At 39.1% G+C, this 18337-nt stretch overlaps 1 protein-coding gene across 2 annotated transcripts in view; it reads left to right on the forward strand.

Moving 5' to 3' along the window:
* EXOC5 (exocyst complex component 5) overlaps positions 98-18337 on the forward strand; it is a 50430-nt gene continuing 32190 nt past the window's right edge. Inside the window, exons 1-4 of one of the 2 annotated variants that reach the window (XM_018054099.1) lie at positions 98-373; positions 15432-15526; positions 16154-16301; positions 17338-17532. In XM_018054099.1, coding sequence (XP_017909588.1) covers positions 347-373; positions 15432-15526; positions 16154-16301; positions 17338-17532 — 465 coding nt within the window. In that variant the 5' untranslated portion in view covers positions 98-346. The remainder of the gene's footprint in view (positions 374-15431; positions 15527-16153; positions 16302-17337; positions 17533-18337) is intronic. The other variant, XM_018054100.1, reaches the window with a different exon arrangement.

Raw genomic sequence — 18337 nt, forward strand, 5'->3', positions numbered from 1 at the left:
CCTCACTCGCTCGCGCGGAGAGCCTTTCTGCAGTTCGCCCGCTGCTCGCCTCCTCGCCGGCCCCTCCCAACAGCCACCCGGGCGCGCGCAGCTCCACTTCCGGCGTACGAGGCGGTGACAATGGGAGCGGCGCGGGTGGCGCCGGGAGGCAGCTGACAGGCGTCTGCGGCTTCGCTTCATGGCCGTTCTCCCGCCCCGCCTGGGCTCTGTGGGGAGCGGGGCGGCCCGCAGCGGCCGGGAGCCGGAGCTGGCGAGCCGAGCGGGGACCTGTGTACCGCGCCGCTGAGGCGCAGCATGTGAAGCGGAGACGGCATCCAGTGCGAGGCGAGCCTCTCAGCCGGCCGGAATGGCCACGACGGCCGAGCTGTTCGAGGTGGGTCCCCGCGGCTCTTCAGGGAGTGGCAGGCCCGGGGTGCGGGCAGAGGAGTGGGCGTCCGCCGCTGCCCGAGAGCAGCCGGACGGAAGGAAGGGGCGAAGGCGAAGGAGTGGGGTGGTGGCTCGGGTGTCGGCGCAGGCGGAGCGTGAAGGGGGAGGGGTAGCTTGGGGCCCCGGGTGGGGAGGTGGGCAGGGGTGCGAGCCAGGAGTCCTAGCAGAGCGGCGTCGGCTGGAAGGGAGCCTCGGGCTTTGGGCTTTGGAAGATGAGCTCGGGATGGGACGGGCTGACTTAGGGCGCGGAAAGAGAAGGCTGACCCAAGTCTGGCGAGTTCCGTCTTGTCGCCTGTATCCCCGCCTGATATTCTAGGGGGGGCCCCTTGAGATTGGGACGACAGGGGGCTTCTCGTGATTGAGTGATGACTCCGTTAGCCAGTGTTGGAAGCACTTTACCAGTTTACTCTTTCATTTGAGAAGGCTGTAGTCTCTTTTTAGGACAATAGAGGCCTACTAAACCCTTCCCATTGAAGAAAGTCAAAACTAAAACTAACATTTGTGTTCGTGTCTTGAGGAGTTGAAGTGTAACGTAACACCCCTCGACTGCTAGTTAGAGAATCCTTAACGCGTGAGACATTGACATTCTAATATGTTTCCTGGACCGTTTTCAGTCTCTAAAACTTAAAATTGAGATAAGGGGAATCCAGTGTGAGAAGCTGTGATGCTTGAGATAATAGAAGAGGAAGATTCTAATTGGACCACCTAACAACGGTATATCTTTTTGTGAAAGACACGAAAGCTGAGATGTGAAGGAGAGAAAAGGATGGACCCTTTTTGTGTGTGCTTATGTTTCATATTGAGTAACAAAAGTGTAGGTAATAATTAAGAAGACTATATTTAAGTCAATAATTAAGTTGACAATAAATTTCTCCATAGGTGAAAATAGGATTCTTTTTTCTGTGTAAGATTCAGCAGGCTTTGTTTTGTTATTTTGGTTTTTTTTTTTTTTTTTGGCTTAAAATTTGAATGCCACAGCTTTTGTAACAACTGGGAACTTTTCATTTGTTAGTGTTAATTTAACTTTGTTTTGGATTTCTGTCAGCTTTTGGATAGATAATGCATTTGTTGAGGAATAGTGTATGCTACTGTTATAAAAATTGTAATAGTAATTTGTGAGTGAAGGAGTATAATTATTAGAATTGGGAAATATTAATTATATTTCCTCAGATTTAAGTGTAGGGACATATATTTATTGCATTAATTTCTCTAACTCCAAAATTGTGCCATTTGTTTATTGATTGACAGGAGCAGGGAGACCTTCTTTTTGCTAAAAGCTTTTACTGTGTGTTCCTGAGCCAATACTAATTTATGAAGTTGAAATCTTTCATGAAATAGGGAACCAGCCAGCTGTTAATATACAGAAAACTGTTAACTTTGTCATACCGTTCATAAGATATTAACCTTTGGGCTTATGAATTCCCAGTTGTCTTTTTTTCTTTAAATGCTTGATCATATGAGTCCACATATACTTCCTTGAAAATGTATGTGATTTCTGTTCCACATGGGGGAAGGAGAGGAAGTAGAGAAATATGTGTAGTTTATTTTGCTTTTTCATGTCTTGCCATTTACTAAGGTAGTTAAACTAAATTAGAGTCTGAGTTAATGCAATGACATCAGTTATGAGAGCAGGTAATACTTAACAGTGATAATACAAACAACTAGTCCCAACTATCCACAGGGTTTATAGAGTGCCCTTGATTGAACATGCTTGTGGATCTTAACACATGTGACTTTCTCTTTGCTGACCATGTGTAACTTGTTGCTTCATCAAAATTAAAAGCATATTACATTAATAGTTACAATTAAATGTTAATAGGAATGATAAGTGTATTTATCTTTTCAGCCCTACAGTGGATTCTACCCTTGAATGAAGTTTTCACTGCCAAGTGAAAAGTTGGCCTCTTTGCTTTACAGGGAGAAGGAAAAAAAGAAAAGAACCAAACTTTAGCTATCACTGCCATTTCCTGTTGCTGTTGCCTTTAGAAGATAGCTTGTAGGACAAGTCAGGGAGTGCCTTTTTTTCTCTTATTTTCCTTCCTTAGTCACAGCTGGAGAACTATGGAAAACAGGTTAGGATGTAGTCAAGGATATTTAGTTTTTATGATCCTGGCTTTAATGCACCAATAAATTGAATTGTGCCTTTATTTTTTCACACTGAAAAGGAAGTTAAAGCAAAATTATGCTTTGAATCTGTGAAATGTCTTAAGTGTTAACCCTGTTTCTTTTAAAATCTTGTTGATCCTGTGAGACTTCCTTTTTAACATAAACACTTTCGTGCAACAAAAGCGAACTACAGGGTATTTCCTCAGTTGACAGAAATGATTTAAAAGTTCTGGCTGCAGTGTTTCTAAATGATCACCTCAGGATGGACATTCTAAAAAGAGTTCATATGTGGTTTGTGTTATGTCTTCTACATATAAAAAGTGGCTGGGATAGTAAATTATTTCTCTGTTGTCATAAGTATTCTTCTCTTTTCACTGCACTGCTGAGAAGTTTCTACTCCCTTCTCACTTGCTGTTTTTCTCTCCTGTCATTCTTCTGTTTGGGCAGGTTACCTTTATGGGAGGATTCTTTGTTAAGCAGAGTCTGTTGAGTACCTACTAAGTTAATGAGGCTTCATGTCTCAAAGAATTTGCTATAGACATATTAATCCTATGAGATATGAAGAAAAAACACAACTGGTTCAGAGCCCAAAGAAGTTTTGGATGTGGGCATGCTTTATTTCATTAGAGATTTACAATATTCCTTGGTATGTTAAAGATTTTAAGAAGTTCATTTCCCAAACTTCTTTGACCATGAGAATGTTTTATTTTCTACTGTTAATTTTGTGAATTCCATGGAACATTAGAAAATGTTGAATTATAAACAGAACTTGCCCTTAATGTTAAATAGGAGGAGAGAAGATAGATATATAGCTACATACTCTTGAAATAAAGTTATAAATGGTGTCAGGGGTCTAGGTAAAGTGCTATAGAAGTAGAAAGGATAGGAAGATTATCTCCAAAAGTGGGAAAGGATTAGAAGGTGACATTTGAATGAAATACAAAGGATAAATTAAATTTGAGTTTGTGGAACTGGGTGGAGGGACATTCCAATAAAGCAGACCATACAAGTGTAGGCCCCCAAAACAAGGGAAGAGTTCATCTTAGTTCATGAAGTATAGCATGCATGAAGACGAGGAGTGGCATGTAAGGGAAGAGTTTTTAATTGTTGAGGATTAGGAATTTGATTTTTTTTTTTTTTTGTAAATGTGGATGCATTAATAATAGTGTTTGAAGTCAGGTAATTTATTTGACTGTGGTGACAATGGCTCTTTGACTTCCAGATTAGAATTTGAACAGTGAAGAACACATTTGTGTAAAAACATATTTATGTCTCTTAGATTTACAAATTAAGTTACACAGACTGAAGACTTACTCAAAAAGACTTATTCTGTTGTTCAAGTAACTAGTTAGTAATGAACAGGAAATATACAAGTAAGGACCACTCCTTTACTTTCAAGATGTTGATATGCTACTTGTTTTAGCCATAATAGCTATTAAATACATATTTATGGAACTTGGCCACCGATTATAGTATCATGTATATAAAATGGATTCGTTCAGTAAACATTTAGCTTTCCTTACCTTACCTACCCTAGGCCAGAAATCCTTCCAGGTGCTGGAATTAAAAGATGGTTTGAGTTAAAAATCTAGTTGAGGGAGTGAAAGAAAAAAAAACAACCAACCTTTCTTCTCTCAACACTTTACTAATACTCTCAATATTGCTTCACTTCTGACACCAGATGTATGGGGATGGGGATTTTTTTCCCACAACAATTCAGTTTTCCAGCAGACACTGACTGGGTTTTCTACAATTCACTCTAATTCTGATACTGTTTACCTGGAGTTAGCTTAAGTCCCACAAAGGGCTTGAAGTTAAGGGCTCAGTCTCACAAACATGCCCCCACTCTGGATACCAATGTTGTCATCTCTATTTCTGATTGGCCAGCCATAAATTGGAGGTTCTCATGACCTCCTCTTTGGGTTCAGTAGTTTGCTAGAATGGCTCACAGAACTCAGGAGAACAATTTAGTAACTAGATTACTGGTTTATTAAAAAGCTCAGAAACAACCAGAGGGAAGAGACGCATAAGGCAGAGTATGGAGAAGGAGTACCGCACTGCCATTCTCTCCTTGGGTGTGCCGCCCTTTTAGCAACGTGATGTGCTCCACAACCAGGAATTTCCCTGAACCCCACACTTCAGGGATTTTTATGGAGATTTCATCATGTAGAGAATCAACTATTCACTCAATCTCTAACCCTTCTCCTCTTCACAGAGTATAGAGGATGAGGCTGAAAGTTCTGGGCTTCTAATCATGCTTTATCTTTCTGGTGACCAGCCGCCATCCAGGAACCCACCAATAGTTGCTTCAGTAGAGCCAAAGGTGCTTCCAGGAGATTCCAAGAGATTTAGGAGTTCTGTGTAAACCACTCCTATCAACTTTGTCACTCAGCAGATTAGAAGAGTTTTAGGAGGATTGTGTCAGGAACCAGGATCGAAGGCCACCGGAACAAAAGCTCTCCTGGCATGCTTATCACTTAGCCTCTTAGTTGTCTTGTGTGTGCTTTCTTTCAGCCTTTCCTTGGGTAGGATGAATCCCATTTTGCTAGCCTGAAACAAAACATTTGTAGTGCTTTTCAAAAGAATTAGTATTCAATAAATGTAATTGATTTCAATCCACCACAAAACACGTAGTCTCATGAAAATAAAATCAAATGTGATTAAAAGGAGAAGCCAAATGGGTAAAATTCATTTAGTTCCAGTGCTGGAATTGCATAAAGCTCATGTTTGGTTTCTAGTAGAGTCTTGGATTTACAGCACCATAGAATGCCTATTTTTTATTTTTGGAGTGGAGCATGGTGATCCTGCCTTTTTTTGCTTTTGGATATAAGGGGCAAATCTTGATTTTCAAGGTCCTCAGCAGGGGATTTGGCTATGGGCAAGCAAGTGTCTTGAATTATTGTGCATCTGCGATGTGCTCAATGTTATTCTGTTGACCACAGCTGGAAAGTAAGAGAAATAGATGACAAAACCTGCCCTTGCTTTTAATTTAACTGTAACAAGAGAGAAACTTACAGATGTTACTGCTGCTGGTGCTAAGTCGCTTCAGTCGTGTCCGACTCTGTGCGATCCCACAGACAGCAGCCCACTGGGCTCCCCCGTCCCTGGGATTCTCCAGGTAAGAACACTGGAGTGGGTTGCCATTTCCTTCTCCAATGCATAAAAAAGTGAAAAGTGAAAGGGAAGTCGCTCAGTTGTGTCCGATTCTTAGCGACCCCTTGGACTGCATCCTACCAGGCTCCTCCATCCATGGGATTTTCCAGGCAAGAGTACTCGAGTGGGTTGCCATTGCCTTCTTCCACAGATGTAGTATAAAGCAATAAATGACAAAATGGAAGTGTTACTGGTATTAAATATTATTCTGTGTTGGGATTTGAATTTTTAAGCCTCGTGTGCACGTGTGTGCATGTGCTTAGTTGTATCCAACTGTTTGCAACCCCATGGACTGTACCCTGCCAGGCTCTTGCAGTCCATAGGAGTTTCCAGGCAAGAATACTGGAATGAGTTGCCATTTCTTTCTCCAGGGGATTTTCCTGACCCAGGAATTGAACCCTGCACTCCTGCATTGCAGGCAGATTCTTTATGAAGTGGGCCACCAGAGGAGCCCTTTCAGCTTCATGGGGATTGTTTAAGAGTGAAGAAATCAGCTGAGATAATCTAGGGAAAGAACCCTTTCCTCACAAATATCCTTGTGGATTGAGTAACTTGGTCACAGGTAAGGAAGCAGAAGTGTGAGTTTGAAGAGAAGATGAGAGTAGGCTTGTGGTAGTGTGCCTGTCCATTTTGGGGTGCAAAGAAATTAGGTGGTGTAAAATAAGAACTTAAAAGGGTAGATTTAAGAGCATGAACATCATAGTTTTGAAATTGCATAGGGAAGTTTCTGACTAAAAGTGAATAGTGTTTTAAAGATTAGTTTGACAGTGGTTTGTTACATAGTGAATTTAAGAAAAGTACTTTCTACAGGAAGTATGTGAACCTACTTGTTAGTTGCTTTAATAGGACCCAGAAATACTTCTTCCTGAAATCCTCTGAGCCTTTTTTTTTTTTTACCTTGGTAAGCGAAAATATTATAGGTTATTTGAGTTTGTAGGTGGCTATAACATATTTTATTGAATCTTTTTGAGAAAGTTTAGTTGGGTTTTCTCAAAGAGAAAATGTTAAATTAGGGATTTATGTTCCTGTTCAAGGGCTTGAGGTCTTAATTTTTAATAGAAATGACTACAAACCCCATGTTTTTATTACAATTGGTAATAAAGAATATGAAACTTATAAGAATATGAAATCAGTTTAACAGATAAACATACTAATACATTATGTAAAGTTTGTCTTCCCTGGTGGCTTAGTGGTAAAGAACCCACCTGCCAGTACAGGAGATGCTGGTTTGATCCCTGGATCCAAAGGTCCTTTGGAGAGAAAATGGCAACCCACTCCTTTTTTCTTGCCTGGGAAATCCCATGGACAGAGGAGCCTAGCGAGCTACCATGTATGGGGTGGCAAACAATCAGTCACAATTTAAGTGACTGAGCATGTATGCAAAGTTGAATTTAACATGATAGTATCTTTGTAGTACATACTTGGAGAAGGCAGTGGCAACCCACTCGAGTACTCTTGCCTGGAAAATCCCATGGGCAGAGGAGCCTGGTAGGCTGCAGTCCATGGCGTTGCTAAGAGTTGGACACGACTGAGCGACTTCACTTTCACTTTTCACTTTCATGCATTGGAGAAGGAAATGGCAACCCACTCCAGTGTTCTTGCCTGGAGAATCCCAGGGATGGGGGAGCCTGGTGGGCTGCCGTCCATGGGTTCGCAGAGTCGGACACGACTGAAGCGACTTAGCAGTAGCAGCAGCAGTACATACTTAGATCGTTTTGGCTGATTTTGCTTTTAATTACTATAGAAGATTAAGGTATACCTTTATTAGATTCATGAAATTCTAGAAGATTTTGGGGGAATTGTTTACAAGTATCTTCGAGAATCCTCAGGAGGAATTGGTCATTTAGAGGTCTTGAAGAATTTATTAATTTGCCTATCTTTTTCTCGTTGTAAATGCCTTTGCAGTGCTAAGTATTAATAAGTTACTGGGTTTTATTTAGTTTTATAAGCAGAAAAGATTTTAGGTTTTTTGTTTTTTCAAAACTTCCATTTTTTAAAAAATCAGCAACTAATTTATCTTTAACTCTTGTAATAATTTGATTGCCTCTGAAGATAAAACCTGTGCTTCACTTCCAGGATACTGTTCTCTTCTAGTAGTTCTTCCTCCTTTACTGGTCCCTCTTATTTTGTCTCTTGATGGTTTCCTTTCCTCTTCCTATTTCCACATGTTAGCATGCCCTTCTTCCTGGGTGATCTAATCCAGTTCGGAGGTTTTAAATAACTTTAAAATTATATCTAGCACCAGTTTCTTCCCTGTAATACAGCTTATTTTTCTGACTGTGTGCTTTACATTTTCACATGTATATCAGATTGGCATCTTCTGCATATAATATGCAGAATAGAGCTCTTGTTTCCCCACTCCCTTTTCCATCTCCTTCCCAGTCTCAGTAAATGGTAGCACTCACTGTTCATACAGTTGTTCTGGTTGCAACCTCTATGAGTCATCATGATTCCCTTTTAAAATTTCTTGCCACATCCAGTTTATCAGCATTCAGTTCACTCACTGTATCAGTTCAGTCGCTAGGTTGTGTCAAACTCTTTGCGACCCCATGGACTGCAGCACGCCAGGTTTCCCTGTCCATCACCAACTCCCAGAGCTTGCTCAAACTCACATCCATCGAGTCGGTGAAGCTGTCCAACCATCTTATCCTCTGTTGTCCCCTTCTCCTCCTGCCTTCAATCTTTCCCAGCATCAGAGTCTTTTCCATTGAGTCAGTTATTCGCATCAGGTGGCCAAAGTGTTGGAGTTTCAACTTCAGAATCAGTCCTTCCAATGACTATTCAGGACTGATTTGCTTTAGGATAGACTGGTTTGATCTCCTTGTATTCCAAGGAACTCTCAAGAGTCTTCTCCAACGCCACAGTTTGAAAGCATCAATTCTTTGGCACTCAGCTTTCTTTATAGTCCAACTCTCACATCCATATGAAGAGATCCTTTAAAAGGTCATGTACCTGGCGATATGACAATATCCCTTACATTGCTACTTTGAGTCATTAGCATCTCTTGACTAGACTACTACAGTGTTGCAGGTTTTCTCAGAGAAGCTGACTTTAAGACAGTTTAGTCCCATGGACAGAGGAGCCTGGTAGGCTGCAGTCCATGGGGTCATGAACAGTTGGACACGACTGAGTGACTTCACTTACACTTTTCACTTTCATGCATTGGAGAAGGAAATGGTAACGCACTCCAGTGTTCTTGCCTAGAGAATCCCAGGGATGGGATTGCTTGTGGGTTGCCGTTTCTGGGGTCGCACAGAGTCGGACACGACTGAAGCGACTTAGCAGCTGAGGGAAGTTGTGATTGTAGCTGCTGTTCATTTTTATTTGACACCAGCATGCTTAGCCAACTCTGATGAAGCAAGCTCATGCTTTTCCTTCTCTATCATCTGGTTTTAAGTGATTCCGATAAGGCCATACATATGAATTAAGGGAAGCATGCTAGTGCAATAGTAGTGAAAAACGTGGGCTACCTGCTTATGCAGTTTGCTTTCTGGTTCTGTTCATGTTTGATCCTGGGGTTACTACTTCCATCTTATGATGAATAGTTCCTGGATCTACTTGACATCATGATTTGTTGAGTCCATTGCAACCCAGACCTCCAATGAAATCTTGTGACCCATTGCATTGTAGCTCACCAGTGTGGCCTTGGATTAAATACCCCCATGTATCACAATTTCTCAGGTGTAAAACTAGGCTATATTTATAGAACCTACCTCATAGACTTGTTAAGTATGTATTAAATAAGATTGTAAGTGCTAGGCACATATTTGGCACATAGTAAACACTTTTAAAAATTAGCTGTCATTACCGTCTTATTTAGAAGTCTTTCATGTGTTTGTCAGACTTTCTAAAGTTCTGAGTAGCTCTAAGCATAAATTCCTTCGAGTCATTGTTTCTCAATTTGTGCTTGTAAATTAAGATTTGTTAGACATGTCAACTCTTTTGTCTCAAGTGAGGTAGACTCAGGTATGATTATATAAATATGTTTGCTAAATGAGTCTGAGAAGGCAATGGCACCCCACTTCAGGACTCTTGCCTGGAAAATCCCATGGACAGAGGAGCCTGGTAGACTGCAGTCCATGGGGTCGCAAAGAGTCGGACATGACTGAGCGACTTCACTTTCACTTTTCACTTTCATGCATTGGAGAAGGAAATGGCACCCCACTCCAGTGTTCTTGCCTGGAGAATCCCAGGGACAAGGGAGCCTGTTGGGCTGCTGTCTATGGGGTCACACAGAGTCGGACATGACTGAAGTGACTTGGCAGCAGCAGCAGCAGCTAAATGAGTAAATTATATTTTAGAGGGTCAGAATATTTACTTTGCAGAATATCTAACTCATCCTTAAGATTTAATCATCAATCATGTCAGCACCTGGGTAAACTGAATTTATTTATTTATTTGCAGTTATTCCAAAATATTGGCATATTCCCCATGTTATATAATGCATCCTTGTAACATATCTTACATCCAGTAGTTTGTACTTCCTGTTCAGTTCAGTTCAGTCGCTCAGTCGTGTCCAACTCTTTGCCACCCCATGAATCGCAGCACTCCAGGCCTCCCTATCTATCACCAACTCCCGGAGTTCACTCAGACTCAACGTCCATCGAGTCAGTGATGCCATCTAGCCATCTCATCCTCTGTCGTCCTCTTCTCCAGCCCCCAATCCCTCCCAGCATCAGAGTCTTTTCCAATGAGTCAGCTCTTCGCATGAGGTGGCCAAAATACTGGAGTTTCAGCTTTAGCATCATTCCCTCCAAAGAAATCCCTGGGCTGATCTCCTTCAGAATGGATTGGTTGGATCTCCTTGCAGTGCAAGGGACTCTCAAGAGTCTTCTCCAACACCACAGTTCAAAAGCATCAATTCTTCGGTGCTCAGCCTTCTTCATAGTCCAACTCTCCATACATGACCATAGGAAAAACCATAGCCTTGACTAGACAGACCTTAGTCGGCAAAGCAGTGTCTCTGCTTTTGAATATGCTGTCTAGGTTGGTCATAACTTTTCTTCCAAGGAGTAAGCGTCTTTTAATTTCATGGCTGCAATTACCATCTACAGTGATTTTGGAGCCCCCCCAAATAAAGTCTGACAATGTTTCCCCATCTATTTCCCATGAAGTGATGGAACCGGATGCCATGATTTTCATTTTCTGAATGTTGAGCTTTAAGCCAACCTTTTCACTCTTTCACTTTCTTCAAGAGGCTCTTTAGTTCCTCTTCATTTTCTGCCATAAGGGTGGTGTCATCTGCATATCTGAGGTTATTGATATTTCTCCCGGCAATCTTGATTCCAGCTTGTGTTTCTTCCTGTCCAGCGTTTCTCATGATGTACTCTGCATATAAGTTAAATAAGCAGGGTGACAATATACAGCCTTGACGTAGTCCTTTTCCTATTTGAAACCAGTCTGTTGTTCCATGTCCAGTTCTAACTGTTGCTTCCTGACCTGCATACAGATTTCTCAAGAGGCAGGTTAGGTGGTCTGGTATTCCCATCTCTTTCAGAATTTTCCACAGTTTATTGTGATCCACACAGTCAAAGGCTTTGGCATAGTCAATACAGCAGAAATAGATGGCGCCGAAGCAGGACCCGAAGCCTAAATTCCAGGAGGGTGAGAGAGTGCTGTGCTTTCATGGGCCTCTTCTTTATGAAGCAAAGTGTGTAAAAGTTTCCATAAAGGATAAACAAGTCAAATACTTCATCCATTACAATGGTTGGAATAAAAATTGGGATGAATGGGTTCCAGAAAGCAGAGTACTCAAGTATGTGGATACCAGTTTGCAGAAACAAAGATAACTTCAAAAAGCCAATCAGGAGCAATATGCAGAGGGGAAGATGCGAGGGGCTGCCCCTGGAAAGAAGACTGCTGGGCTGCAGCAGAAAAATGTTGAAGTGAAGACAAAAAAGAACAAACAGAAGACACCTGGAAATGGAGATGGTGGCAGCACCAGTGAGGCATCTCAGGCCTCCTCGCAAGAAAAGGGCTCGAGTAGATCCTATTGTTGAAAATGAAGAAACTTCCCGCTACCCCACCCTAATATTGTCCTCTTCCCTACCATTGGTAACCACTAGTTTGTTCTCTTTGGAGAAGGAAATGGCAACCCACTCCAGTGTTCTTGCCTGGAGAATCCCAGGGATGGGGGAGCCTGGTGGGCTGCCGTTTGTGGGGTCACACAGAGTTGGACACGACTGAAGTGACTTAGCAGCAGCAGCAGCAGTTTGTTCTCTATATCTGTGAGCATGTATCTTCACAAATTACTGTTGTTGTTGTCTTTTCAGATATATACTCAAGTATGGAATTTCTGGGTCATATGGTAGTCTTGGACTTCCCTGGTGGCTCAAATGGTAAAGAATCTGCCTGCAGTGAGGGAGACCTGGGTTCGATCCCTGGGTCAGGAAGTTCTCTGGAGAAGGAAATGGCAACCCACTCCAGTATTCTTCCCTGGAGAATTCCATGGGCAGAGGAGCCTGGTGGGCTACAGTCCACGGGGTTGCAAAGAGTCAGACATGACTGAGCAGCTAAGATACATGGTAGTTCTGTTTTTTGTTTTTTTGAGAGATCTCCATACTGTTTTCCACAGTGGCTGCACCAATTTTTATTCCCACCAGCAGTGTACAAGGGTTCCCTTTCTCCACATCCTGGCCATCATTTGTTACTTGTGTTCTTTTTGATGATAGATTAGCCATGTTGAGCATCTTTTCATGTGCCTTTTGGCCATCTATATGTCTTCTTTGGAAAAATGGCTGTTCATTTCTTCTGCCCATTTAAAAATCTGGTTTGAACTGAATTTTTTAAAAATAGCTAGCAGTTTTGTTTACTTTTCATGCCTTGATCATATCAGATGTTTATATTTCCTAGAACTGTATTACTATGGCTGCTATTTTTCAGTTATTTTGACCACTATAAAAGAACTTTTTAAAAAGAGTCTTAAAATTTTTTTTAACCTATTTATATTGTTATGTGTTCTTGCTACTTAGTTTATTTTTTAGCAATAACATATTAACAATAATAAAAACTATATGGTTTTCTTTTAAAATATGTACAGCTTGAAAGTTGATCATGGAGTTTATGTACACAAGGCGTATGACAGTTTATCAATTGTCTGATAAAATTATTGGCTTGTATTTTTGATCCCATATGACTATAAGGAGAAATGTTAAAAGACGGAATTAGTGATGCACATGGGCCTTCATGTGGCAGTTTTCACCTTTTTAGCTTCACCTCTTATTCTCACCACCTTAACTTTAGGCACAAGGAGCTATTTGTAGTTTCCCAAAGTTGCTATTAAGTGTTATATAGCAGTGGAAACAGCAATTTAAATCTCACGTCTGCCATATGCAGCTTGTGTTATCTTGGGCAAGTAAGTATCCTCTCTAAATCTCAGCTTCCTCATTATAAACTGGGGATAAAATAGGTCCTCTGGTCTTAACTGCACACAGTGAATGTTAAATGATTATGTGAGCTGTTATTCTTGTTGGTGTTCCTCCTCTTTTTCCGATGGTTATTGTTCTGACTGAAGCTTATCCTCTCAGTCCTCCTCTCATATCAGACTGGTAAGCCATTCTCTCAAAGTCCAATGTGATGATGATGATAATAAAAGGACAGGTTATCATCCATGGGTTTTAACTGTCACTTCTCTCTACATCTTTCCATATGTGGCATTTGTGATCTAGTCCATTTTCCTCTAATGGGTTAAGCTCTATCTTCTCTTTCCCTAGTGGTCTGGAAAACTGTTTGTTCCATTTTTTTTCTGGCTGACTTCTTTCCTCTGGTCTCAGCGGAAGTGCCATGCTCTCAGAAAGTAAGACTGTTGCAATACTCACTTTTTACCAGTCTTCTTTGATTTCCATCTTCCCATCATCTCTGTTGCTGTTTTTAGAGCGTTCAGGAATTTCTTTCCCCCACATTTATCACAATTGTGATTAGTTATTTCTGTAATTACTGTTTAAGGTTTGTATCCTTAGTAGAAGATTATTTCTGTGAGAACTTGCAGAGACTTGTGTATTGAATTCACATCTGTGTTCTTAGTGCCTGCCACAGTGCTCAACACAAGAGTAGTTGTTTACTAAACATTTGCTGAATTAAGAAATATCCTATTTCCATCACTCAACTACCTAATGAGTTAACAACTCACTCAGCAATGTTAGTACTGAAGTTTGTGCACAAATTTTAGATTTTACTTGTTACATACAATTATTTATTTATTTATTTTTTAATTTTAAAATCTTTAATTCTTACATGCGTTCCCAAACATGAACCCCCCTCCCACCCCTCCCCATAACATCTCTGTGGGTCATCCCCATGCACCAGCCCCAAGCATGCTGTATCCTGCGTCAGACATAGACTGGCGATTCAATTCTTACATGATAGTATACATGTTACCTTTTTCCCTGTTCATGTTGTAAGTTTCTGAAGGGTGCCATTTGTGTTATATACATCTTTTTATTCCAAAGCCTAACAGACTACTTGGCAGTGGAAATTTTATTGTTCAGCGAATGTTCAACAATGAAAATATGTTTTTAAAGTATGATTAAGAATGGAAAGTTTTACAGATAAAAGAATTCAAACTGAAATCACCAACAAATGCTATCAGTTTAAGTTATATGCTAAGTGTGAGGCAATATATATGATACCTGTTTATATGAAATAGGGTAATATGGAAAATATTGTAAATTCATGTGTTAATATTATGTGTCTAAAAAACACATTATCAGCTGATGGTGAACATTTGAATGATAATTTTAATTGGGCCTTCTATTCTGATATTCTTTTTTTTTAATTCTTTTTTTCTATAAAGTTTAGAAAATTTTGTCTTGCTATTTTAATATTAGATATTATATGTGAGCATTTTTTCTCATTTCATTAAATTTTTTTACAACATGATTTTAATAGGAACATAATTTTTTTCCTATAAATTGACTATAATTTTTCAATAATGATTCTGTTGATATTTCTGTAAGTAACTTTTCAGCATTATACATATTACAGAAATTTTGCATTCATACCTACTTTTTCCCTTAGAATTTTAACAGTAGAATTACTGGGTTAAATGGTGTGAGGATTTGTAGACCTGTTGATGTTACCAAAATGTTGCTTATCGCCCTCCAAAAATATTGTACATTTAAAATTTTCTAACAATAATGAGAGTGTGAATTTCAGCCTACCTGCTCCTGTATTGCATATTGTAATTAAGGAAATATTGTATTTAAATATTATAATTAAGGAAAAAGAAACAATGTTGTCCGTATGAGGCCCCCTAAAAAGTAATAATTTGATCTTATTTGCTTACTAGTGAAGCTTTATATGTTTCATGTTTCTTGGCCATTTTTATTTTTTCTATACATTGTTTTCTTTGCTCACTTTTTCATTAGTTTGTTCCTGCTTATCAAACTCTTTAATATCCTAATTTTCATTAAATGATTTGTTTATTGAAGACTTTTTAAATAGAAAAAGCCTGTACATTTTAATAATTAGATGTATTTAATTAGTAGTTTAATTTCAGTTCTCACATAGTATAACCTATTTCATTTTTGTAAGTAGTAGTAAGTAATGTATGCAACTTTTTTCTTTTTATTATTATTATTTTTAATTTTATTATTTTTTTTCACTCTACAATATTGTAGTGGTTTTGCCATACATCAACATGGATCTGCCATGTGTTCCCAATCCTGAACCCCCCTCCCACCTCCCTCCCTTTACCATCCCTTTGGGTTGTATGAAATTTTTAAAAGAACATTTATTTTGTAAACTAGGAGCCTTTTGTGGCAGATGAGTATATTGAACGTCTTGTGTGGAGAACCCCTGGAGGAGGCTCTAGAGGGGGACCTGAAGCTTTTGATCCTAAAAGGTGAAGTAAAATTGTTTTTTCATAGACCCAATCTAGTACAAGTTTGTGTCTGGAACAGAGGTGACTGTTGGAATTCCTTTCAGTATTCCTGAAAAGGGAGTTAACAACTGGCCAATAAAAGGAAGAAGCATTAGAAGCTCGAGATTTATTTTTTTTTCCTTTTATGTTTCTATTATTTTAAAGAAGGACTGTAAGTGACACGGGGAAAGGGATTTTATTGCATTATGAGAATTTAATCTTTTCTCTAATTAATACTAAACTAGAAATTATTGGTTATACCTCTAAAATAAAACAGGTTGAGTATGCCATTTTAAGTATTGTAAATTGGGGGAACAAAACTCACTATACCCTGGAATGCACAGTATTATGTTTATATAGTACATTTTACCCTTTTGACTATTTCTGTAAAATTGATTTCATTTCTGAGGGTTAATCTGGAGATTCCCTATAAGGTTTTCATTTATATCAGAGATAATCCCTAACATGATGCTAGAGAGAAAATTAACATGTTCATCCCTACCTCAAGGAATGCTCACTAATGCTTTATTTACAATTATAAGTGAATTGATCAGTTCCTAGTGATCAATTATAGATGGATTGATACATATTCTAATTTTCTTTTGTTAGATTATTAGAAGAATTTGTAAATCATATTCAGGAGCTCCAGATAATGGATGAAAGGATTCAAAGGAAAGTAGAGAAACTAGAGCAACAGTGTCAGAAAGAAGCTAAGGAATTTGCCAGGAAGGTACAAGAACTCCAGAAAAGCAATCAGGTAAACTGTTAATTGAATAATGAATATACAGACTTCAATATGTTTATATCTTTTCAGTTTTAAGTTTTTTTAAAAAAAAGTCTAGTCAAATAGTAATTGTTGAGGTTTCTTAATACTGCTCCCATCTCATGTCATAAAATGTTTATGAATTGTTACCATGCACTCTTGGTGTACTTGTTTGCTACTGAGTGATGGTTTGGGGTCAGAGTACTCCCTTCTTAGGATGAGATGGTATTCAGTACAGTGTGGTCCTTGCTTCCTCTCTTAACAATGCAAATTTTTAAGAATGATACCTCAGCAGACCTGTATTTTTAGGGGGTCGCACAGAGTTAGACACGACTGAAGTGACTTAGCAGCAGCAGCAGCAGCATGACTAGCTTGGATATTTAGGTATTTATTTGCATTCTCATTTAATCATAAAGCAAAATAATAATACCAGACCAACTATTGCCTGGATCAGATTTTTCCCTAGAGGAAACCTGGTCTGGGAAGTTTCACTGAAGTCATGAGGCAGATACCCTAATGAGAATGCTGGTGTAACTGGGAAAAGCAGATGCAGAACTCTTCCTCAGTCCATTTTGGAGTAAAACTAGACCAGTAGGGTGACTCTGGGGTACATAGGCCAAGCTTCTTAGCCATTCTTACTTCTTAGGCCCTAGACTTAATCAGGAAACTCTGAACCTCTTTCACATCCTGAGCCTGATGTGGAACTTGACTGACCTTTAGTTAGAAATGTAGTTAGAAGAGCATGTTTAGCATTGCTGCCTTGTAGGGGTTGTTTGTTCTTTAGTATTAGGGATTAGCAAGCTGATTTCTACTCAGTTTTCATATGTTTAGATTCCTTCACTTAAGCCTGTATAACTGTTAGAAAATATTTAGTAAAGTCAGTAATTTACATAAGATAATGTATTTTTAAGTAGTTAAAGTAATAGATTCAAAATACTTCTAATGCAAAGTCCCCTTGGTAATAACAATAGTATTAATAGTTAATCTGGGTTCTCTGATTGTATTTTATGCTTGTGCATGTTTCTCCTAGGTTGCCTTCCAACATTTCCAAGAACTAGATGAGCACATCAGCTATGTAGCAACCAAAGTCTGTCACCTTGGAGACCAGTTGGAGGGGGTAAACACACCCAGACAACGGGCAGTAGAGGCTCAGAAGTTGATGAAATACTTCAATGAGTTTCTAGATGGAGAACTGAAATCTGATGTTTTTACAAATTCTGAAAAGGTGAGCACTGTCAGAAGAATAAAAGCATGTAATAACATTACTAACAGTGCTCTAATTATGAACTAAATTGCTGCTTTCCAGAGTCAGACTTCAAATCACTGAGTAGCTGACTTATTAAAAGTCTTTATTTTGAAAAAGACACTTGCCAACAAAATTTACATTCAAATTTTCAGTTGGATTGCCTGGCATTTTGTTTATGAAATGTGTATGGCTTAGAAATATTGAGTTAACTATGTTAATAAGTATTTCTTTTTCATAATTGACTTTTAATATTAAAAGAATTTAATAGTCATACTCCCCTGGGTGAGGGGGTGGTGTGACCCTAAATCATTTACAAACTGAAGTATATTTCTGTGCAAGAAATTCAGAGCTTCTAGTTTTTGTTACTTGAATAAAGTGCTTTTATAAAGGTAAAGCATAGTTCAGATCAAAAAGAATTGAAAAATCTGAATTAATTATTCATGTTAATCTTTTTCATAGCACTAGTCACTTAGTCCTCGTCTAAGGTTGTATGGTATTGGTTACTCTACAATCTTGGGAGAAGGTTATTCAGCTCATTTTCTTCCCCTCGGTGGGGGAAAAATTAAGAGTGCATGAAAAAATAAGAATTATGGATAGTATATGCACATAGGAATAACATTGTCTATTAATATGTTAAATACAGTCTTCCAGACTATTTTCCAGGTTTACTCCATGGGATATCTCAGGTAGTGGAATGTTAAAAGCTAAGTTGTATTGAAGTTCACTTTGAATTAAGCAACACATTGTTTTGTGAGCAGGAAATATATAGGTTTATAGAGTTTAT

This window comes from Capra hircus, chromosome 10 (assembly GCF_001704415.2).
Source record: "Capra hircus breed San Clemente chromosome 10, ASM170441v1, whole genome shotgun sequence".
Taxonomy (NCBI): Eukaryota; Metazoa; Chordata; class Mammalia; order Artiodactyla; family Bovidae; genus Capra; species Capra hircus.